This window comes from Erinaceus europaeus, chromosome 5 (assembly GCF_950295315.1).
Source record: "Erinaceus europaeus chromosome 5, mEriEur2.1, whole genome shotgun sequence".
In the NCBI taxonomy this organism is placed as follows: domain Eukaryota; kingdom Metazoa; phylum Chordata; class Mammalia; order Eulipotyphla; family Erinaceidae; genus Erinaceus; species Erinaceus europaeus.
In genome coordinates this window covers 58,814,770-58,835,015 of record NC_080166.1, presented here as the reverse complement: position 1 = coordinate 58,835,015, position 20,246 = coordinate 58,814,770, and the positions used below count along the sequence as shown (strand labels likewise).

General features: G+C 40.1%; 1 protein-coding gene across 4 annotated transcripts in view; it reads right to left on the bottom strand.

Annotated features, from left to right (window-relative positions):
- SYT1 (synaptotagmin 1) overlaps positions 1 to 20,246 on the bottom strand; it is a 664,148-nt gene that overhangs the window by 242,180 nt on the left and 401,722 nt on the right. For all 4 annotated transcript variants that reach the window (XM_060191358.1, XM_007525653.3, XM_007525654.3 and 1 more), the window contains one exon: positions 14,814 to 14,996. In XM_060191358.1, coding sequence (XP_060047341.1) covers positions 14,814 to 14,979 — 166 coding nt within the window. In that variant the 5' untranslated portion in view covers positions 14,980 to 14,996. The remainder of the gene's footprint in view (positions 1 to 14,813; positions 14,997 to 20,246) is intronic.

Here is a 20,246-nt window from a genome sequence, read left to right as displayed (position 1 = left end):
GAGAGGGATGTGAATTGCCAAATAACTACAGGCCAAGCAAAATGGCCTCTTGCCATGAGACTCTGTCCATATTCAGTCCAGCCAAGACGTGGGATTTCACCTTTGATTCTTATTTACTTTTTTATTTTTAATTTTCTCTCAAAGACTCAGCTTATGGTCTGTGTACTAAAAAGTTTGAGACATTCCATCATTTTTTCCCCTCTCATATTAATTAAACAGTGATTTATATGACTACAAATTAATAGGAGTGTACATAAACACCATTCCCACCACCAAAAGACTGTGTCCCATCCCATCCTCCGCCCACTCCCACTCCCAGTGAAGCTGAACACCCACCCTCACCCTCCACCCAGAGATTTTTACTTTGGTGACCTACTCCAAACTCAGTCAGATCCTGTTTTGAGTTTCCCTTTCTGTTCTTCTTTCTCAACTTCTGTTTATGAGTGGGATCATCCCATACTCATATTTGTCTTTCTGACTTAGCTCACTTAACATAATTCCTTCTAGCTCCATCCACCATGGGTCAGAGAAGATGGGTTCATTGTTCTTAATAGCTGCGTAGTATTCCACTGTGTGTATGGAGAGCAGTCTGGAGAACTCTCACTAGGATAGACATGGACCTTCCATATGACCCAGTAATTTCTCTCCTGGGGATATACCCCAAGGACTCCATAACATCCAACCAAAAAGATATGTGTACACCTATGTTCATAGCAGCACAATACATAATAGCGTATGCAGAATGCTCTCTCCCCCAACTTAAAGTCCTTTTGAACTATTATGTCCCCCCCCCAAAAAAAAGCTTCCCAAAGCTCCCTCCCTTCCCAACATTCTCCCTGCCCTCTTTCCCCAGAGTCCTTTGCTTGGTTGATGATTCAATTTCTATTGCAAGGAAAATAAAAATGCAAACAGGACTACATTCAATGGGAAAGCTTCTAAATGACCAAAGGAAAGGAGCCACCGCCACCCAGAAAGACTCTCTGTGGAATAGAAGATCTTTCCATACCACACTTGAGGAATAGATTGCTTGGCAATAGCAACAACAATGAATGAATGACCCCATCCAAAAAATAGGGAGAGGACAAAGAAGAGACCCGGAAGGAAAACAGACATCTGAAAAAAAAAATGCTCTAAGCCACTGATTATCAGAGTAATCTAAATAAATCTTCCAATAAAAATAAAAAAATGGAAGTTAAGACAATGAGATGTCACATAACTCTTGTGAAAATAGCATAAGTTCTGTTTTTCTTTCTTTCCTTCTTTTTTTTTTTTTTTTGCTAAAACTGGAGAAAAAAAGTTTTCTGGTCTCACAGAGGATGTTAAATTAAGAAACAAAATACAGAGATAAGTGAAATACAAAGCAAGCACTAAATATATGTAATGAATAGATATATTATAGAGGCAGATTTGCAAAATGCACAGCAGATTAGGAGGCGGGTAACATGAGGGCAAGCGGAGCTTTATGAAAAAGTAGAGTTTGAAGGATGAGGAAAAGTGGTCCAGCTAGACAAGCAGGAGATTCTTATGCCAAAGACTCAGTTCATACAAGGATATGGAAGCATGGAACAAGATGGAGAATAAATTCATTAACTTAAGTATGCCCGGCTCTTGCCAAAGCAAACTCTGTGAGGCTGGTACATATGCAAGAGCCACAACAAATCATACTCAAAACACCACTGATGGCTTTCTAAGACATTTTAATTTAGAGGTCTTCCTGACAGGAAAAAAAAATCCTGAGTCTGTCAAGTTCTAGAGGCCAAGAACAAGCGGAAATTATGTACTTTGATTTGGCCCTCTAGTATACAGTCTAGCTCACATGATACACACAGACACACAGTGTGACAGAAATCTGGACTGAGAGTCTGTGCATTCTAAATATGGACACTCTAGGAAGACATCGTTTGAAACATGATCGTTTGAAACATCATCATTTGAGTCTACGTTCCGTAGACTCAGACTTCACACTCCTACCTTCCCAGGGCATGTATTCCCAGAACACACACACACACACACACACACACACACACACACACACACACACACACACACTTCTCTTTCTCTCTCTCTCTTTCTTTGTCTCTCTCTCGCCTCCAGGGTTATTGCTGAAGCTCCTTGCCTTCTCTACGAATCCACTGCTCCTGGAGGCTATGTTTTCCCTTTTGTTGCCCTTGTTGTTTATCGTTGTTATTGCTACCATTGTTGTTGGATAGGACAGAGAGAAATGGAGAGAAGACAGAGAGGAAGAAAGATAGACACTTGCAGACCTGCTTCACCGCTTGTGAAGCGACTCCCCTGCAGGTGGGGAGATGAGAGCTTGAACCAGGATCCTTACTCCGGTCCTTGCACTTTGCACCACGTGCGCTTAACCTGCTGTGCTACTGCCTGGACCCCCAGAACTATTCTTAGCCCTGATTGACAGAATCATTAGATAATTCTAATAATTTATAATAATGATAATTCTAACAACAATAATAATAATTAGAAATTCTGAAGCCATGCTGACCAAGTCCAGAGCTCATGTTTTGGCCTTTTATCAGGGCAAATGATATTTCCTCAACCCAGGTTAGTAACTGAATCAATTTCTGTTACTTGTAGCCTACCACTGGTATTTTTTATTTTTCTCCTTTTTAGTCTGTCATGTGTGTAAACAACTTAAAAGAGAAAAGAAAGGCAGTGTCCTGGTGATTTTGAAATTCTACTAGCTCAGTAGTTTCAACAAAAGTGTTGCTTTGTGAAGAAGCCTTAAATGGGCCAATATCTTCTAAGTCTTTATTTCAAAGTTGTCCGTGTCCACTTAAGAGACAGGCTAGGGAGGTGAATAGACTCAGATGATATCAAATTTTCACCCCTATACAATATAACTTTTTCATACATGAAAATGAAAAGAATGGAAAAGAAAGCTTAGTGCTAAAATATACTGGCACTGAAGTAGTATATAAAAATAATTTTGGGTAGGAGTAGATAGCATAATGGTTATCCAAACAGACTCTTCCTGCCTAAAGTTCCAAAGTTCCAGGTTCAACCCCCCACCCTTGTACCACCATAAGCCAGAACTCAGTAGTGCTCTGGTTTAAAAAAAAAGTTTCAAATATTTGTACCATATCTAAAGGATATCTATAAATTCCAAGTTTAATCCCCCTTCCATCTCCTTGTCTTTTCAGGGCTTTGAAGGCCTCTAAGCAAGTTAAATTTTTACTAACCCTCCTTCTCTTCACCAATCCTTGTACATCCTCTCTCTCATGGTCTGCACATATCCTAAAATCCTTCATCATTGACCCACCTTTCTTTGTGCACAGTTATAGTATAAAAGAGAAACTCTATCAGAATATAGGGCCCTGAACTCACAGCACAAGCTCCTTTTGGGTCGGGGCCAATAATCTGTTTTCCTGCACCTTGGGTGTCTGGGTTTTGGGTTCACTGACTCCCTGTTTATAATGTAGCACAGTTCCTTCTCAGTTCCCACTTCTGAGTTCTCTTTCTGATTTGATAGAAGCTGCTATAAACCTGCCAGGTCTGCAGTTCAGGAAAGAACTTCTTCCATAGTCATTAGGGAGAGGAGGAAGCAAGAGTCTCCCAGCTTCTCTCAGACTTGCTGTTGTCTTTATAGATTTGCATGTGTAGTCAGGCTTCACTTAGTGAAAACGCAGCCTGTATTTTGACAAGCAACAGCCATGCGGTTATTCAAAGAGATCTTAAAAATGTATTTGTGTGCATGTAGTTAGTATTTCAATAAGGTCATTTCTAAGTTATTTATTTATTTATCCCCTTTCGCTGCCCTTTTTTTTTTTTAATTGTTGTAGTTATTATTGTTATTGTTGATGTCATCTTCGTTGGATAGGGCAGTGAGAAATGGAGAGAGGAGGGGAAGACGGGGGGAGAGAAAGATAGACACCTGCAGACCTGCTTTACTGCCTGTGAAGTGACTCGCCTGTAGGTGGGGAGCCAGGGCTTGGAACCAGGATCCTTACTCTAGTCCTCACGCTTGGTGCCACCTGTGCTTAACCCACTGTGCTACTGCCCGACTCCCCTCTAAGTTTTTTTTTTTTTTTTTTATGTGTGTGTGAAATCTTTTTCATGTCTCTTATTTATTATTATTAAATTATTAATTGATTGATTGGATAGAGACAGCCAGAAATCAAGAGGAGGAGGGGGGAGATAGAGAAGGAGGAAGAAAGAGAGACACTTGCAGCACTGCTTCACCACTCGCAAAGCTTTCTCCCTGCAGTTAGAGACCAGGGGCTTGAACCTGGGCCCCCATGCATTATAACATGTATAACATTATACATATAACATGCATTATAACATTATAACACCACCCAGCCGCTCTTATTTATTATTTTTTAAGGGGGAATTTATTTACTATTACCGATGTGCTAAGGAAAGGTTAGGGTGTAGAAATTTCACAAAGAACTTTAATTCACCTGCCAGCTTTGTATGTTTACTATTTACTCTATTACCTCTGCTTTGACAGTTTAGAAAATCTAGTTTGTTGCAAAGGTGTGAATTTTGGGGTGGGCTGGAGAATTCTGAATAACAGACTTCTTTTTTGAAATAATTATTTTATTTATTTATTCCCTTTTGTTGCCCTTGTTGTTTTTTATTGTTGTAGTTATTATTGTTGTTGTCGTCATTGCTGGATAGGACAGAGAGAAATGGAGAGAGGAGGGGAAGACAGAGAGGAGAGAAAGATAGACACCTGCAGACCTGCTTCACCGCCTGTGAAGCGACTCCCCTGCAGGTGGGGAGCCGGGGTTCGAACCGGGATCCTTATGCCAATCCTTGTGCTTTGCGCCACCTGCGCTTAACCCGCTGCGCTACAGCCCGACTCCCAGAATAACAGACTTCTAAGAAGGGAACAAAATTCAAGGATACTCATAAGCAAGTCAGTGCAATATTTTTGTTAAGACTTCCACCCTGAATATAAAGTGCTCAGCGAGACATGCTGTACTCTTGTTCTTTGCCACTGGTGTTATGCACAACGTCCCAGTTCAGAACCCATATTTCATTAATACTTCTTTGACTCCAACATTCTATCAGACAATAAACTTATGTGCACCTACACACTTACTTTTTTTGACAATTCAAAAAAAAAAGAGCTACTATGGAAAAGGAGAAATAAGTTATCATAATGGGCTCACTGGTTTTTCAGTCTAAAAATCTTTAGTCACATAATCAAATGGTGCGACAGTTAAAAAGGAATGAAAGGTAAGCCAAACAGGAAACAAGTGAAAGACCCAGGGGTAAGGTGAATGTTCGAATGAAGGCTAGAATAATTGTCAGTATTTGTTAGAAATAAGCCAAAGTATCTGAGTATATATAAAAAGAATTCTCAGGGGAGTCGGGTGGTAGTGCAGCGGGTTAAGCACAGGTGGCGCCAAGTCCAAGGACCAGTGTAAGAACCCTGGTTCAAACCTCTGGCTCCCCACCTGCAGGGCAGTCGCTTCACAAGCTGTGAAGCAGGTCTGCAGGTGTCTGTCTTTCTCTCCCCCTCTCTGTCTTCCCCTCCTCTCTCCATTTCTCTCTGTCCTATCCAACAATGACGACAATAATAATATCCACAATAAAACAACAAGGGCAACAAAAGGAAATAAATAAATATTTGAAAAAAGAAAAAAATCACTTTTTTTAAAAAAAGAATTCTCAGTTTATGTGTATAACCAGGGTTGTGTTCTGTGTCCTATCTTGTGGGTTATTTTTGGAATATTCAGAATGTGGTGCAATTTCCACTGTGTAGAACTGTCTTACACATTTCCACATATACCGACGGCTGGGCCATTAGCAGCCTGCAACCCCCACATCTGTGTTTGACACAGCAAAAAAAAAAAGGTCAATGTATATTTATTTATTTATTTATTTACTGGCTAGAGACAGAGAGAGATCCAGAGGGAAGGGGAGATAGAGAGGGAGAGAGGAAGAGAGAGAGAGAGTTACCTGCACCCCTGTTTTACCACTTGTGAAGCTTTCCCCCTGCAGGTGGGGGCCAGGGGTTCGAACTCAGGTCCTTGTGCATTGTAACATGTGCACTCAGTCAGGTTTGCCACTGCCTGGTTCTGGTTCAATGAATATTTACAATATCCAGTAGGGGGCAGTGCTCTTTTAAGAACAAACCGTCATAGAGTAAGTTGTTATCTATTATTATTATTATTATTATTGCTTCACTACTTCCATGCTAACTTTTTCAGTTAGACAGAGAAAGAGATAAAGACAGAGAAAGACATCCAAACTTCCTTCAGTGTGGAGGAGGCAAGGCTCAAGTCTAGCACATGCTTAGAACACAGCAAGCACACTATCCAATTGAGCTGTCTTGTTTGCTTATCCAGAATTGAGCTCTTAATGGAAATTCTTAAAAAAAACAAAAAACAACCAGGCACACACAGGCATAGACACTGCATGTGTCTAGATTCTGAAGCAGAAGGAAATGTAGAAAGATAAGGGGGACAGATTTCTACTGAATACCAGCATCATCAGTGCCCTGCGCTGCTATGGGTTGCAGTTGTTCTCAGCGTACTTCTTTTGATGCAGTCAGTCGATGCCGCAAGGCATTTGTCAGAAAATAGCCCTCATTTGTATGTACTGGATCCCCCCCCCCCCACCGTTCAACAGATATTTCCATTGACTGGATGCTAACTATGAATCGTTTCACTTAACATCGTAGCCTATGCTTTCACAAAGGTGGGAACTGAGTCAATAGCTGAAGCTGAGTCATTAAGCCAATTTGACTAAACCAGGTTCATCCATATAGGGAAACAAGGTCTAACCAGCAGGACTTTGCTAGCAGTGGGTTATTAACATGATTTCTATCTCTATGTAATAAAAAAATAATATACTTTAAAAATGGGGATAGGGGCCAGGTGGCACATCTGGTTGAGCACACATGTTACAATGTGCAAGGACCCAGGTTCAAGTCCCCAGTCCCCATCTGCAGGGACTTCACAAGTGGTGAAGAAATGCTGCAGATATATCTCTGTCTCTCTTCTTCTCTATCCCCCCTTCCTTCTTGATTTCTGACTGTCTCTGTCCAATAAATAAATAAAGATAATAAAATTTTTTTTAAAAAAAATGGGGATAATGGCTGTATTTTATATTATCTTTACTTTTTTTATTGGATAAAGACAGCCAGAAATTGAGAGGAAGGGGATAGAGAGAGGGAAAGAGACAGAGAGACACCTGTAGTCCTGCTTCACCATTCATGGAGCTTTCCTCTTGCAGGTGGGGACTGGGGCTTGAACTTGGGTCCTTGCTCAACTGGGTGGCTCAGTTGGGTGCACCATCACTACAGTCTCAGTAGCTGTTCTTAACCAGTAGTTGTTTTCCTTTTTATTTTGTTGTTGTTTCAAGAAGGCAAAATGGGGGTGCAGTTTCCCAGAATATACAGCTCACACCTCCATGCTAAGAACTCTGTAAATAGTGGTTATCACTGCAAAAGCCCCCCCCCCACCCTGCCCTGTGACTGGATGTCATTAATGATCCTCTTGAATTTTTCTTCTTGAATTAGCATTACATAGATGATATTAACATGCCATGATTTCACTGCCTACAAAAATGACATGCTTGCTTTCTCAGAGGATGGAAAATAAAATCACTGGGTTAGCTATCTTGTAAGCATATGATCTTTTTGTTTTGCTTCAGCCAACAATATCCTATGGCTTGCTTTGTTTCAATGAATTTGGTGATGTTGGAGGACTCTGTGAGATAAGCACTATAGGATAAACATCCTCTCTTTTCAGGTCCTTGCTTGCAAACTGTCTCATCCAGATAGCAGTCTTTGGACATGCTGATAGCCTGTCTTGGGTGGAGGGGGAGGGTTGTAAGGACCAGTACATGTAAGCCTCAGTATAATATTCCAGATGGGCAAAGGGACTCTCCACTCTAACGGTTTGAATACACTGCTGCCTAGGTGACATTTTCTCTAAGCCTGGTGCAAGAGCCACCATATTTGGTAGGATGTTGAAGTGTGCAATACGGTGACATCTACACAGCTGTTTCTAGCACAGGCTCAGACACTGATGAGGCAGGAGGGAAACAATTACATGTCAGAAATGTCACACTGAGAGAGACCCCCAAACCAAAATATACCCAAGATAGCGATTAGTAGAGTTGGAAGTTTTGAAAAGTGAGAGAGAGAGGGAGGGGGAGGGGGGAAGGGGAGGGGGAGGGGAGGGGAGGGGGAGGGAGATGGAGAGGGAGACGGAGGGGAGAGAGAGAGAGAGAGAGAGAGAGAGAGAGAGGAGGCAAATATTTCTGCATTTGTGATTGAGGGACGTTTCCATTCAAATGATACCATCAGGGCCTGATCTTGCATGATGACATAAATGACGGAATTAATGAGAATGAGGAGAACTGACAACAGGGTAGAAGACATTGAGATATAAGTTACTGACTAGCTTATAGAGATTTTTCTGGAGGAAAGCTAGCAGGACTTAAATGAATACAGGTCTACACTTCTTTGGAGCATCTGGCAGACATGACATTTGATTACTTTTTTGCATAAATATTATGCTATCTAGCCTCCACCCTGGACATTTGATTACTTTTTAAAAAGTTGTTTTTATTATTGTATTTTTTAGATAGATAGATAGATAGATAGATAGATAGATAGATAGATAGAATCACTGAAGCTTCCTTCTATGTGGTAGGGGCCAAGCTTGAAGCTGTGCTGTGCACCTGTCAAAATACTGCACTATTTAAGGGAACCAGCCCAATTCCATTTCTCATTTGAATGACTAGGTGAATGTGATTATGCAGAAAGTGAATGCATGAAAATGGAATAGGATTAAACATGGAACTCCTTAAATAAGGATCTCTACCACCTCCAGGAAGAAATGAATGGAAAGGGAGGCTCAGTGAATAAAAAGAATAAGGACATAAGGATGAGGGGGTGGGGGTGGGAAAAGGAAGAAATGAGTCCAGAAGTTTCAGAACAAGAAGCGGATGGTGACAATGCTGTTGAAATATTTGACAGCAGGAAAGTTGATTGTAACCCTCATGACAGTACATTAGGAAGTGCTTGAATAGTTTAGTGAAATACAGGCCAGGCTGTGGTGTGCTTGGTTCACAAGTGGTGAAGCAGGATCTGCAGGTGTCTCTCTGTCTATCTCTTTTTCTATAGCTCCTGACTTTGCAGTTTCTCTCTGTCTCTATCTAATAAGTAAATAATTACAAAATAATAAATAAGTTTGCTAATGTGCCAAGAATGGAATTTAGGGTGGGAGGGGCAGAGCTTTTCATGGAATTGAATTGGGTTATATTTTTCAAACACATTAATGTAAATATGAAGGCAGATAGAGTGGTTACTGACAGAAGAAGCAATGTCAGAAGAAAATGGAGCCTATGAAAGAAGAAAACTGTGGGGCAAAGCAATGGCACACCTGGTTAAGCGCACACACTACAGGGCACAAGTACCTGGGTTCAAGGCCCTGATCCCCACCTGCAGGGGAAAAGCTTCATGAGTGGTGAAGCAGGGCTGCTGGTATCTCTCTGTCTCTCTTCCGCTCTATCCCTCCCCTCTCAATTTCTCTCTGACTCTTTCTAATATGTAAAATATTAAAATTTTTTTTAATGTGAAGTAAGCAAGAAAGAAGATGAACCTGACTCCTCACAGCCTCAGAATCGCACCTCCGCCACCCCCTCCACCACCTCCTCCACCACCGCTAAGCTGGCATTTCTTAAGCATCTGCTGTACATGGAATTTCTGTACTCGGAGCTTTCAGATACATAAGTGTGGAGGATAAAATAAGGGAAGGAGTAAAAATGAGAAATTTCAGTAGTTGACGAACAAAGGAAGATTAGAGAACATGATAAGGAGAGGAAACGCTGAAAAGGAATCCATCATTTCTAGAATAGGTATTCTTGGAGTAGTTTCAAAGAACCCAATTCATATATTCTTGGCTACAAAGTTTTCATCTTCATTCTCCACTCCCGATTCTCTGATTCTCTTTGCCCCATTGTGGTTTGAGTTTTTGAACCTACAGAATCTCAGGCAATGCACTTTTTTTTTTTTTTGGCAATTCAATTATACAATCTCCTCCATCCTCTGGACTTTTCTCAATTTAGATCTCTGTCTGACCTGAATAGAGGGCTTTTCTACAATCTAAATAGACTTGTTAAGATTACAGCCTGTGTTTAATAATAGCTTGGTGATGCCTACTCCCCACCAGACATGCTCAGCCCCTTTACATGTACCAGTCGCTCAACAACCTTGTAATGGAGATAATATTTTTGTCCCCATTTTTTTTTCAGAAGAAACTGATAACAGAGGAAGACAAAGTGATACAGGATTATGCATGATAGTTTGTACCTATGAGTCTGACAAGAACTTGTGTCTGAAATCCCTGTGTTCAATTGTCCATCCAAATCCAATTTCTGCATGAATTAACACAACCACCCTGTAGTTCTGGACTAAGAGCCAGGCTCTTACTATTTGGTTTTCTGCTGTGCTTGAAGGCAAGGTGCACTCCACTTCAAGAAGCTCACAGATATCAAAACTTAATCACAGCCACTGGGATGACATGAGTTCATACTTTACAAACCAACTGCGGCCTCAGTGATATTAAAATCAACGTTGCAAAATAAAGAAACATTCTCAACAACCTTGTCTGTTTCATTTAGATAACAGTGTACAGAATGACTTCCAAGATAAAAATACTCAGCATTTACCATTTACTTTTCTTTTTTTTTTCTTTTTTAATCAGGCAATTTGGCCTGGATACGTTCCATGTTAGACTGTGAAGATCACCCAACTAATGACATGCATACTCCTTGCCACTGTGACACTTCTTGTAAGTGGGATTTCAAGTGACAGATTAAAGCTGTTTGCTATCAATTTTTCAAAAAAAAAAAAAAAAAGCACATCTGCCAGATAGCCACTATTTAGTTCAGAGACAGGAATTGATTCATATTCTAATTTGTTACCTGTGATTAGTATCACACCGTATTTTGCCAAGTCCAAAAGTGAGGACCCTCATATCACATCTACTCCTAGAGGAATTTGATTTTTCGGGGTCTGTTTTTATTTGTGTGTGGTGTCACTCTCCGCACACAAATCCCATTAGAAATTTCAATTACACAGGCAGTAAAATTGTGACGGATTAAAATGAAAGTATGAAAATGCAGTTACATGTTTTTAATAAAACACAGCAGGGCAGTGTTTCTGACAGCTTTTCTCCTATCAGTTTCTAATACATGTTTACCATTTTAATCTCTGAGTGTATTTTTCTGTGCAACTGAGAGAAAGCTAGAAACTTGACTTTGTGTGTCTAGTGGTTAGCCCAGTTATTTTGTTGCTGTTCAAAAGCAAACATCTATAGAGGAATAGGCTAGTTACTGGTCTAAGCTCCCACACCCAAGGAAGGGTCTAGATCCTTAGATTATTGAGACAACAGCATATGGAGATAAATGAGATGGAGGCTGGACAGTGGTATACTTAACTGACAGTACACGTTACACAAGTACAAGGACCATGGTTCAACCCCCAGTCCCAGTCTGAAGGAGGAAGCTTCATGGGTGGGGAAGCAATGCTGCAAGTGTCTTTTTGTTTTCTCTCCTTATTCCCCGTCCCCTCTCAATTTCTCTGTTCTATCAAACACATTTTAAATATTAAAAAGAAGGCAATGGGAGTTGTCAAGGAAAATAAAGAAATTCATAGATAATTTTTTCTATTTTTTAATTACTTTTGTTTTTTTGCCTCTGGGGTAATTGCTAGGGCTTGGTGCCAGCACTAGAAATCTACTTTATTGACAAGACAGAGAGAAATTGAAAGAGGAGGGGAGATAGAGAGAGAGAGAAAGAGAGAGAGAGAAACAGACAACTGTAGACCTGCTTCACAACTTGTGAAATGTCCCCCCCTGCAGGTGGGGAACCAGGGGCTTGAACCCAGATCCTTGCACAGGTCCTTGTGCTTAGTACTATGTGGGGTTAACTGGAGGTGTCAGCCACCTGGCCTCTTCCTTTTTTGCTTTCTATTTTTATTTGAGAGAGAGAAGGGAAGCGAAGACAGAGAGGGAGAGAGAAAGACCTGCTTCGCCACTTATGAAGCGTGCCTCCTTGCGTGCATCCTTGAACTTAGTACTATGTGCTGTTTGTCTAGATGATTTTCTTCATGCTGAACTGGCAGGAAAATATAAATAACTGACTCTCAGTGGGGAAGATGACACTATCACCACAAAGACAGAAACAACTTGATTTACACTGTGAATGACAGGTAGGGACAACATTCTTCACTTAGTGTTGGAAATGAAAAGAAATTAATATGCTTTCATTAATCAGTATCTTAAAGCTTCAGTCTCAGGAGAGGTAGTGGTTCAAGGTACAAGCTCCACTGGCTCTCATCCATTCCACAAAGAGGTATTCAGTATCTCTAAAATGCCAGGCATCACCGAGGATGCAGCTATGCGTGGAAAAAAAGAAAAGAAAAGAAAAAAAGAGCCAACTTCTTGTCCTCATTAATCCTGCACTGTAGGGAGTCAGGGCCATAGGAAAAGAAAGAATAAAACACACAGATGGCACTCAGTCATTTTGGAGACTCTCCCCCTGCTCCCAACTCTTCATCTGCACTACTCCAGCCTTTAGGTTCATGATTAGACAACAACTTGTTTGGCTTTGTATGTTAACTCTCTTTTCAGCCACCAGGTTCCAGATGATACCATGATGCCAACCAGACTTCCCTGGACAGACAACCCCAATGTGTCCTGGAGCTAAGTTTCCCCAGAGCCCCACCCTACTAGGGAGAGAGAGGCAGGCTGGGAGTATGGATTGACCTGTCAATACCCATGTTCAGCAGGAAAGCAATTACAGAAGCCTGACCTTCCACCTTCTGCATCCCTCAATGACCCTGGGCCCATGATCCCAGAGGGATAAAGAATAGGAAAGCTATGGGGGGGGGGGGGGATGGGATATGGAGTTCTGGTGGTGGGAATTGTGTGGAGCTGTATCCCTCTTATCCTATGGTTTTGTCAGTGTTTCCTTTTAATAAATGAAATGAAATAAAATAAAATAAAGAAATAGAACAAGAGGGAGCACAGGTATTCCTGGCAAACGATGGAATATAATGTATTGGAATAGTGTAGCTGAGGATAAAGGTGACATCTGTGCACACCTAATGGGTAAAAAAGTGAGAGGTATGGGGTACACTGGGGCTTTACATCCATAGTTCTCAGTGTCAACATGCCATGACTCACCCTTCAGAGGAGGTGGTGTTGAGGGAAAGATAGACTAGGCATTTGGCTTGGTGTTATTTGCTTCCCTGGAACACAGTCCTCTCAAAGTGTGTACTTTGATTAAATATTCACATGGGAGTCTACCCACAGTGGTAAGTGCATTTTTTTCTGCCTTGGACTGATGACCTCAGAGTTATTTCAAAAGCATCCACATCAGTCCATCAGCTCAGAAACAGTTGAAGGCAGCAAAGTAAAACTCTTATTTCTTATCACAGGACTTAATCTATGGTCACCATCATCATTTCTGCTAAGCTGTTTCGATTTGTTATTATTATTATTTTTTGAGAATGCTAACTGCCAGTAACTCTGCTAAGGACAGATCAAGTTGCTATTAATTAGCGAGGGATCAAAAATTACTCCTTTTTTATTTGTTGGTTTCTCAATCCCCTTATAGAATAATACTCTCATAAATCTATGGTCACACCACCCTGGACACGCCTGATCTCATCTGCTAGTACTCTGATAAAGGTATTTTCTTTCACCCAGAGTGGAATCTAGGTTCTTAAGAGCACTCCACAGGTCCCATATGTAAAGGCCTCTGCTATGATCCAGATTCACTTTCCATTGCCACTTTGCTCATTCTATTTAAGGGACACTGAGTTCTCTGCTATTCCAAGCAGAATTTTTTCTAAAGGCCTTTGTCTGTATTTCCCAGGCTACACAGATTCTCATTCTCTCCCCAATCATCCTTGAAAACAAAGGGCTTGTCCCTTTTGTCCTTTTCTTCTCTTCTTACTCTTTTAATTTTCTTCTATCACTTACCACTTCATTACATCCTACATATATTTGTCTCTTCATCCCCCCCCAGCCATTAAGCAAATGTGTGATTAACTGTGATTTACAAGATTATAAAATTACAAGGCAGAGTTCCACACCCCTGACTCTTCATTGTTTACAACTCTTTTCCTTTGTAAAACACCAGCTTTGTGAAGGCCAAAACCCATTCCCCCAAAATTGGAAAAGTACCCCACAAATACTAATTCTTCAAATCTAAAGGAAACAAGGAATCCAACAACAAAAAAACAACAACCTGCAAATCAAGATTTCAAGTAAATGTCACTGATGAGACTTAAGCGCTATATATACCTACATAAAGAGACTTAGATACATTTTTTCCCCCTTATTGACAAAGACTTCTAAAACTGGGCAAAAAAATGGAAATACTAACAAATCCATATAAGAAAACGCTTACTGTTGGGGCAAGTATACTTTAGCTATTCCTTAGGGATCATAATATCAATGGAATAATTCCATTCAAACAAAGCCAAAGCGCATATATATATATATATATATATATGCATGTGAATAGTACTCTTCATGAGAGAGGTCAAGAGTGAACACTGAAAAAGAAGTATCTTACATTAAACACAAGATACAGATGTTCTTATAAACTGGACTTTTCAATTATAACTTACATTTATAACTTGAACATACTCTATTTTCAAGAGTAGTATTTTTTTTTATTGGAAGGCTACCTTTTTACAATAACAATGTACATGTAGGTTTACAGTAAGACAGGAGAGGTTTTGCCTGCTAGCCAAAGGGTAAGGTGCTTTACCACAATTTCCTTTTACTGTAATCACCAGATATAGTACTCACATGGAATCTTATGCAGATCATTCATAAACTTCTTCAGCGTGGAGAAGGTATCTTCCTTCCCTTTGCCTCCAGGACTGGCGGGCTCTGTGGCATTGTGTGGGAGCACAGTGGCCACTGGGGTGACAGGTGGAGCTGCCCGGGCTGCAGGATGACTCTCGCTCACCATCTTAGATTTAGATGTAGCTGCCAAGGGAGGAAAGCACAAGAAGAGAAAGAACAATTCAAAATGGCTTCACTGACTCCACATCAAAGGGACACCAGAGATGATGCCCCTGCACAGTGTGTGCCATTAGCTTATTACTCTTTGGTAGCTCATGAATTATGCATGGAAACACAGTGACATTTTTCTCTAGCAAGTGAGAGCAGACAGAACAGAAGAATACATTTCTCTTAGCAACACTAGATAAACTTTCCCATCCATTCATTGTTTATATAGTCAATTGTTACCTTGTAACACATCCTCTGTGAACCAAGTAACAGAGGTTAACAACTGACAGCAGAAGCATGCCCTACACTAATTGCTGTTAAAACATTGCTATACTTGATGACAAGGCCATCATAAAATGTCATGAAATTGGCTTTTGAATCTTATTTTTGATAGCACTCTCAGTCTTTTTTTTTTTTTTTTTTTCAACATTCACTGTAGACAACACTCTGATCAATAATTCACTTGTCTTGCCGGGTGAGTTTCTGAAGCTTGCAAATGAGGCAGGGTTTGACTGTTTACCAAGGTACTAATAGTGAAACATGATTTGCTGGTCTAATTAGGTCAGTTTATTTGGTTTGGTGACATTCTTGAGTTATTCTATGATGGTAACTTATCCAAGTAGTTTGTGTGTTTGTTTACAAAGAGTAAAAACCAGTAATACAGGAGTCAATGAAATGACCTGCACTTTGAATACAGAAAGTATTAGGTGTTCTCTTTAAATGAATTCTTTCTAAAAAAAAGTTATTTATTTAATGAGACTAGGACTTAAAAACAAGATAGGTAGGTAGGTAGACAGAAAGACAGGTAGACATTAGAACACTGCTCTGCTCTGGTTTATGTTAGAGCTAGGGATTGAGCCTGGGACTCCAGAGCCTCAGAAGTGAAAGGCTTTTGCAGAACTATTATCATATCTCCTTATCCTAAAAAGAGTTCTGACAAGGCATCTATCCTGTGATGATGTCTTCTGCAGCATGATGAAAAAACGTGCCCCACCTAGGTTTCTCTTGGTACCTGTGAAGAACTCTATGGAAGGGATTCTTCTATTTTTTAAAAAGGATTTATTTATTTATTTTTGAGATAGATGGAGAGAGAGAGAGAGACAGAGAGACAGGCCAGAGCCCTGCTCAGCTCTGGCTTTAGTGTTGTGGTGGATTGAACCTGGGACTTTGGAGCCTCAGGTGTAAGTGTCTGTTTGCATAACCATTATCCTCTCTTCCCCCCACCCTCTTCTATTTTTTAATGGCTTTTATTAGGGAAATAATGATTTGCAAGATAGTTTCACATGTGAGCAATTTCTTTTCAGTAATGAATGAATGATTTTTTAATTGGGAGGGGGTAATGCTTTACAGTGCAGTCACTGGCATAGAAGTACAATTTCATCATGCAACAGGGCCCCAGGATTCTCTTCCACACCTCCTTCTCCTTACCTCCCTAGAGTGACAGCAACTTCTTTTCTCCCCATGTGAGATGTCTGCACACCACTCCCATCACCAAGCAGAGAATTCCTCCACCATTGTGTGCTGGGTCCCCAGTACCCTCTCGGCCCCCTAGCCTTATAACCTTGAGTCCAAGTCCTTGGTTGTGCTGTCACACACCACAACTAGCTTAGTTTTCATCCTAGATTCTCCTTTTGTTTCTTGAATTTAAGGAAGGCATTCTAAAAGGGGAAGACTGCAGTGATAGTCTCCGAGATGAACATATCCTGGACTTTTATCATTTCACTGTGCTGGTCAGAGCGCCACGCTGGCCACCATGACACTGAGCAGAGATAGATTAAACAGGGCAGGTCTGGACATGGCCAAGTTTAGTCTCAGTGAAAAATGTGATGGACCTACAAAAACCTTTTTGATGTGCCGAGAAACAGAAGGAACCAGCAAAGAAAAATACTTTTTGAAGAACTGATTATGTGTCATTATGTGTTTAGTGGAACTACAATGGAAAGTATATAGTGTAGTCTTTATAATCTTAGATCAATGGGATTACAAAAAGCCTTCATCAAAATCCAGAGATTCTGGACCACTTTGAAGGAGAGGAGGGCCAAGGCTAATACATATAGACAGGAAAATCAATTTCTGTTTTATAATAGATTCATTCTCTCTTTGCAACTTTCAACTTTCCACTGGTAGCTACTAATAAAGTTTGGAATCAGATATGACTTGGCGACAGCTTTGTTCTTAGGGTGTTTTTTTTTTTTTTTCATCATCAGTAAAAGACAGCAATCAAAGCAGACACATGGGGTTTTCATGAGGATGAAATGAGAAAATCTTTACAAAGAACCTAGCATTGCTCTGGCATGTTGTTATTCCACTGATTGATCCATTCAGAAATCAATTGATATATTTGTATGTCCATCCATTTGCCCATCTCTAATTCATGAAAGCCTAGGAGTATCAAGGACATGAAACAACCATGTGGGTTTTTTTTTTTGTTTGTTTGCTTTGTTTTGTTTTTTCTAATTGAAGATTATTTTTCTAGAACCTTGTGTTTGATTTTGTTGAGCTCAGGATCTTATCTCTCTGGAAGTATATCTAGTCTTCTTTGCACTGTGTGTACAACTTAAGTGAATTTATATTGATATTAAGAATGCCACACCATTTATGTTTTTTTTCTAAGGCAGCAAGACTAAAGTCATACACACAGATATAAGGTATTTCACATGTATGGAATATGAGCACGTGTGAATTCAGAAAAATGCTTTTCTCTGCTGTGAAAATCACCAGATACGACAAACATAATTGCTCAGCTGAGGACATTTGAGGAATTATGCTTTGCGGTGGAATTTAAAGAAATGATTGCGTTCAACACAAATCACTAAATACGCTAGTGCCATTATTAAGCTAAAGACACAGTGTTTCAGACTCAGTCTCTGTTATAATGTTAGTTCTCCAGACTGACATTTAGCTATGTTCAAGACAGCACGGAGTGTTGGGTCCTTTGTCAGTTGGATTTGTTACACATTTTTCACATTACCACAGTGTGTTACAGAATACAGAATCTTCCTACATATAAATTGAGTGAGCTGGGAGACACACGGAGGTGTATTTGGTTAAGCACGCAGAGTACTAAGCACAAGGACCAACTCAAAGATCCAAGTTTGAGCCCTTCATGAGTGGTGAAGCAGGTCTGCAGGTGTCTCTATCTCTCTCCCTCTCTGTCTTCCCTTTCTCTCTGAATTTCTCTCTGTCCTGTTCAATAAAATGGAAAAAAAAATGGCTTCCAGAAGCAGTGGATTTGTAGTGCCTGCACTGAGTCCCAGTGAGAACCCTGGAGGCAAATAAAAATAAATAAATAAATAAATAAATAAATAAATAAAGTAAAATAAGATAAAAATGGAGGGAGATAAAAGGCTCTAAGCAAAATAATATTTTTAAAAATAAAATACTTAAACGAGGGTGGGGGACCCAGAGCACTGCTTAGTTCTGCCATAAGATGCTTTCTGGGATTGAACTTGCAACTTCTGGGGCACAATGCCTGTGCTATCTCCTGACCCAGAAAAGATAAGATTTTTGTTGACTAGGGTCAATGTTTGATACATACACTGAAGTATCTCATTCAGGGTTTCATTAATTTTATTATTATACTTATTGTTATTCTTTTTTTTTTAGCTCTGGTTGAGGGTGGTGCCTGAGATTGAACTTGGGTCTTTGGAGCCTCGGGCATGGAATTCGGACAGTTGAACATTTAAAAAATTTTATTTTTAATTAATTTGCGTATAGAATAGAGAGAAACTGATAGGGAGGAGAGAGAGAGAGAGAGAGAGAGAGAGCGCTGCAGCACTGCTTCACTGCTTGTGAAGCCTGGGACCCTTGTACATGGTAACATGTGTGCTCAACCAGGTGCACCAATGCCCAGCCCCAATGTTATAAACCTGAACTTCATTAAATAGTGATATTTCCCTACTACTTTTAACTTACAAAAAAATCAAGAAAATAGTATAAGAAATGTTGAATATACTGCAAAATACAAAAATATTATGAATAATTAAGGATCTAATATGAGTGACAGAGACTAACAAATCACCTGATACTTTAATACTTCAAACTTTGAGAGGTGATAATATTGGTTGTAAGTTAAAAATGATAAGAATAGCCATACAGCTCTTAAAATGTCATTTTGTAGATGAAACCTGATCTTTCAGTTCAACTAATGTTATTTATGTTTTAAGTACTTTATTATGTGAGGTGCTTTTGATTAGTTAGAAAAAAATATTTACTTAAGTTTTCATAAAGTATACACAACAGTCACTCAGTATCTACTAACTGGTTTACATACTTCACTCTTAAATTCATTCCACTGTCATAAGGTCAGTGTAATTATCACCCATTTCACAGGAGAGAAAACTGAAACCTCAAGATCATACAATTGGTTCAAAGCCATTTTAGTAACAATTAGTGGAGCTGAGATTTGAAATCAGATGGGCTTAGCCAGGATTGTGTAATATAGACTTGAACACTATATAGAGTTATCTAATTTATTAATTGTATTTTAAAATTTATTTTTTTGGGGGAAATGCTGTTTCTTTTAAAATTTTATTAGTGATTTAATACTGACCAACAAGGCTGTAAGATCCCAGGGGTATAATTCCACACAATTTCCACCACCAGAGGGCCATATTCCATCCCCTCCATTGGAAGCTTCTCTATTCTTTATCCTTCTGGAAGGATGGACCAAAATTTTTTATGGGGTGCAGAGAGGTCTGGCTTCTGTAATTGCTTTTCCACTGGACATGAGTGTTGGCAAGTGGATCCACAGCCCCAGCCTGTTACTATCTTTCCCTAGTGGGGCAGGGCTCTGGGGAGGTGTGGACCATTGGAAGCTTCCCTACTCTTTATCCTTTTGGGAGGATGAACCAAAATTCTTTATGGGATACAGAAAGTGGAAGGCCTGGCTTCTGTAATTGCTTCTTTGCTGCACATGGACATTAGTAGGTTTTTAAAAAAATATGTTTTTAAATCATCTTTATTTGATAGAGACAGCCAAATACCAAGAGGAAAGGGGAGACAGAGAAAGGGAAAAGAAAGTGACACCTGCAGACCTGCTTCACCACTCACAAAGCTTTCTCCTTGCAGGTGGGATCAGAGGGCTTGAACCCAGGACCATGCACATTGTAAGGGATGACGGGTGCACCACCAACCAGCCCCCAAATGCTAAAAGTTTACCAGCTAGCAGGGTCACACGTGTTCAGTTCCCAAGAGAAGAAGCCACGGCAGACTGTTGTGAGCATA